This window comes from Telopea speciosissima, chromosome 4, assembly GCF_018873765.1.
Source record: "Telopea speciosissima isolate NSW1024214 ecotype Mountain lineage chromosome 4, Tspe_v1, whole genome shotgun sequence".
Classification (NCBI taxonomy): domain Eukaryota; kingdom Viridiplantae; phylum Streptophyta; class Magnoliopsida; order Proteales; family Proteaceae; genus Telopea; species Telopea speciosissima.
Window position 1 is genome coordinate 41965718 of NC_057919.1, and position 3451 is coordinate 41969168.

The 3451-nt window shown below is 43.7% G+C and overlaps 2 protein-coding genes across 2 annotated transcripts; both read right to left on the reverse strand.

The window, feature by feature from the left end:
• Positions 1-209: 209 nt before the first annotated feature.
• LOC122659300 (uncharacterized mitochondrial protein AtMg00860-like) lies at positions 210-1273 on the reverse strand. The gene is made up of 2 exons (XM_043854430.1): positions 1078-1273; positions 210-697 (listed from the first exon to the last, which is right to left on the reverse strand). Exons 1-2 carry the CDS (start codon positions 1271-1273, stop codon positions 210-212), a joined length of 684 nt encoding a protein of 227 aa, XP_043710365.1.
• A 700-nt stretch (positions 1274-1973) lies between these two features.
• LOC122659301 lies at positions 1974-2669 on the reverse strand. The gene has a single exon (XM_043854431.1). It carries the CDS (start codon positions 2667-2669, stop codon positions 1974-1976), a length of 696 nt encoding a protein of 231 aa, XP_043710366.1.
• Between the last annotated feature and the right edge of the window lie 782 nt (positions 2670-3451).

A 3451-nucleotide genomic window follows, 5' to 3' on the forward strand; every position in this document is an offset into this window, starting at 1 on the left:
TAGTCCTTCATGAGCTCCAACCAACGCCTTTGTCTTATGTTAAGTTCCTTCTGAGTAAAGAAATATTTGAGGCTCTTATGGTTGCTGTAGATCTCACTTTTCTCTCCATATAGATAGTGTCTCCAAATCTTAAGAGCAAAGACCACAGCCGCCAACTCTAAATCATGAGTTAGGTAATTTCTCTCATATTCCTTCAACTGACAAGAAGCTTAGGCCACCACTTTATCACCTTGCATTAACACACACCCAAGTCCCATCTTCGACGCATCACAGTAGACTACCATTCCCCCAGTACCATTTGGTATTGTAAGCACCGAAGCCGAAATCAACCGTTGCTTCAGGTCCTGGAAATTCTTTTCATATTCGTCCGACCACTCGAATTTTACTCCCTTTTGGGTCAATCGAGTCATAGGAGCAGAGATTTTTGAAAAGTTTTTGATGAATCTCCTATAGTAACCGGCCAAGCCGAGAAAACTACGAATGTCTGCTACATTCTTAGGTGTCTCCCAGTCAACTACCGATTGTACCTTGCCTGGGTCAACTTCAATACCCTTCGTAGAAACCAAATGGCCTAGAAAAGCCACTTGTTGAAGCCAGAATCCACACTTGCTAAACTTAGCATATAACTGCTTTTCTCTCAAGCGCTGAAGTTCAAATCGAAGATGGTCAGCGTGCTCTTCTTCTCTCTTAGAGTAAACTAGGATGTCATCAATAAATACAATAACGTATTTATCCAACACATCATGAAACACCATGTTCATCAATTCCATAAAAGCTGTCAGGGCATTGGTTAGCCCAAAAGACATAACCAAGAATTCATAATGACCATAACGCGATCTAAACGCGGTCTTGCTAATGTCACCATCTCTGATCTTTAGCTGGTGATACCCTAAATAGAGAATACCCTAACACCTTATAACTGATCAAATAAATCATCGATCCTAGGTAACGGGTACCGATTCTTGATTGTCAGCTTGTTGAGTTCACGGTAGTCGATGCACAGGCGTATACTATCATCTTTCTTCTTTACAAACAAAACAGGTGCGCCCCACGGGGAAACACTTGGCCTAATAAAACCTTTCTTTAATAGGTCATTAAGCTGTCCCTGAAGTTCTTTTAGTTCTGATGGGGCCATTCTGTACGATGCCTTGGATACTAGAGCACCACCGGGTATCAGATCAATCATAAATTCTGTCTCTCGATCCGGTGGTAACCGTGTGAGGTCTTCCGAAAAGACATCAGAAAAATCTCTTACCACACTTATCTCTTCCATCGGTGTAACCTTAGCTTTAGTGTCCACTACCGAGGCTAAGTAACATTGGCAACCTTATGCTAAGAGCTTCTGGACCTGGAGAGCCGATATGATTGGGTTCTTGGGCTTCTTACTTTTGTTGCCCTTAAATACGAACTCATTATCCTCTCTTGTCCGGAATAGTATCTTCCTTTCTGCACAAATCAGACTAGCTCCGTGTGTGGATAACCAATCCATTCCTAGAATTACATCAAAATCTTGCATGTCTAGGATGATCAAACTGGCCTCGAGCCCGTGGTCGCTTACTCGAATAGGACAAGAGTGAAAGGATTGGTCAAGCTCAACTTTGCTTCCAGTCGGTGTACTAACCATCAACTTTTGCCCCAGTATGACCGATTCAATAGGTAACTTCTCGGCAAAGGAGGGAGATACAAAGGAATGTGATACCCCCGAATCAAATAACACATAAGCAGGTAAGGAGCACACAGAAATCATGCCTAACAAACACCAAATAGCCAAATATGGTAAACTAAATTTAGTTAATTTGACTAAGATGGTTGAGTATAGTACCTATAATAACACCAGGGTCAGATTGGGCTTCCTCGTGAGTAACAGAATAGACTCGCCCCTGGGTCTTGCTTGCTGGAGAAGGAGCAAGTGGGCGAGCAACAGTTCTTGCCAGGGGTGGTTTAGAAGTCACAATCGACCATGAACCCGATTGTCATGATTGTGGACAATCCTTGGCCATATGACCAGACTCCTTGTAGTTGTAACATATAAGAGTTTGAGCCCCATAATGAGAAGCAGGTACAGATTTAGGAACTTGAGCCGAATCAGGTCTATGGAATTGAATCGGGGTTGCATTGGTATAAGACCCTCTTCTTTGGAACTTGCTAGGTCCCCTAGAATCATGAGATGGCAACAGCCTCTTGCCTACCTGGATAGCCCGATTATTCTCCCTCTGCTGATCTTCTATCAACTTAGCAGCTTTAACCACCTCTGCATAGGTGGGGTACTTGTGCAACACCACTGCAGTACTCAGACTGGCCCTAAGTCCTCTTTCAAACCTTCTTGCTTTCACGTCCTTAGTCTTCAAATAGATCGAAGCAAAATAGAAATACTCCTCAAAGAGTTGTTGGTATTCAAGGACTGATTTGGATCTTTGACTGAGGTTCATGAATTCAATTTCCTTTTTTGGCCGGAAGTTTCTTGGAAAGTAGTTCTTGAGAAAAGCTTCCTTAAATTGAGCCCAAGTAGCATTGGGATATTTTGCCCAGAAGTGATCCTTCAAAGAACGCCACCATACATCAGCATCACCTCGGAGTTGGAAAGTAGCACATCGGATCTTCTCGAGAACATTGCACGGCAATACTTCAAAGATTCTCTCGAGATCCCGTACCCAAGTAGCTGGGAACATCGAGTCATGGGTCAGCTTGTAAAAAGTGGGAGGATGATGCTTTTGAAATCTCTCAGAGAGTTTGGAGGCATCTACCCATTCTGGTATTACATTTCTGACAGGTAGGACAACCGGAGGAGGGGGAGGTGGATCTTGGTTTACTTGTGCTGCAAGAACTTTATTAGTAGCCGGCCCAAGAGGAGGAATGATGGGAGTGACATTAGATTGGGGATTTGGGACTCTATGCACCTAAGGTGGTACTCTTGGTCCTTCCCTAGCAACATTTTGAAGCTAGACAGTCACATCACGCATAAAAGCGCACTGCTCATTTTGGGAATCTCATTGTTCTCTCCGCATATCACGAAGAATATTCTCCAAGAGCGCTACGACATCTGCATTAGTGCTCACCTGAGGAGGTGCAGGCAAACCTTCCTCAGAAACATCATTGGCATCATCCCTAGGAGGGGAACGATTCTGATTGCGAGTATTGACCATATTTTAGCACCTGATAAATTAGGATGCCTCACATGTTAGCACAAGGTAGAGAGGAATAAGCACAATATAGAGAAGGAGCATATAAATGCACAAGTACATGTGTGGTCCCATACACAGAGGCAATAAGAATCCTAAGAAGGAGGCTGAGCTAAAAAAATATCGGCCAATGGCCCTTTAGAACATGAGCGGATCCATAGGCGGATCAACTCCTCTGAGTCCGGTTTTTGAGTCTGTTCAAAAATTTAAACTGGACGGACTTATGGGCGGATGCGAAACGTGAGTCCGCTCCTGCGTCCGTTCTCAAGGTG

What these genes read in the sequence shown, in the direction of transcription:
- LOC122659300 (XM_043854430.1), bottom strand. Translation starts at nt 1,273, where the DNA reads ATGGAAGAGATAAGTGTGGTAAGAGATTTTTCTGATGTCTTTTCGGAA. An exon ending in TAATGACCTATTAAAGAAAG is followed by an intron (nt 698 to 1,077) that starts GTTTTATTAGGC and finishes ATGACATCCTAG; the next exon opens with TTTACTCTAAGAGAGAAGAA.
- LOC122659301 (XM_043854431.1), bottom strand. Translation starts at nt 2,669, where the DNA reads ATGTTCCCAGCTACTTGGGTACGGGATCTCGAGAGAATCTTTGAAGTA.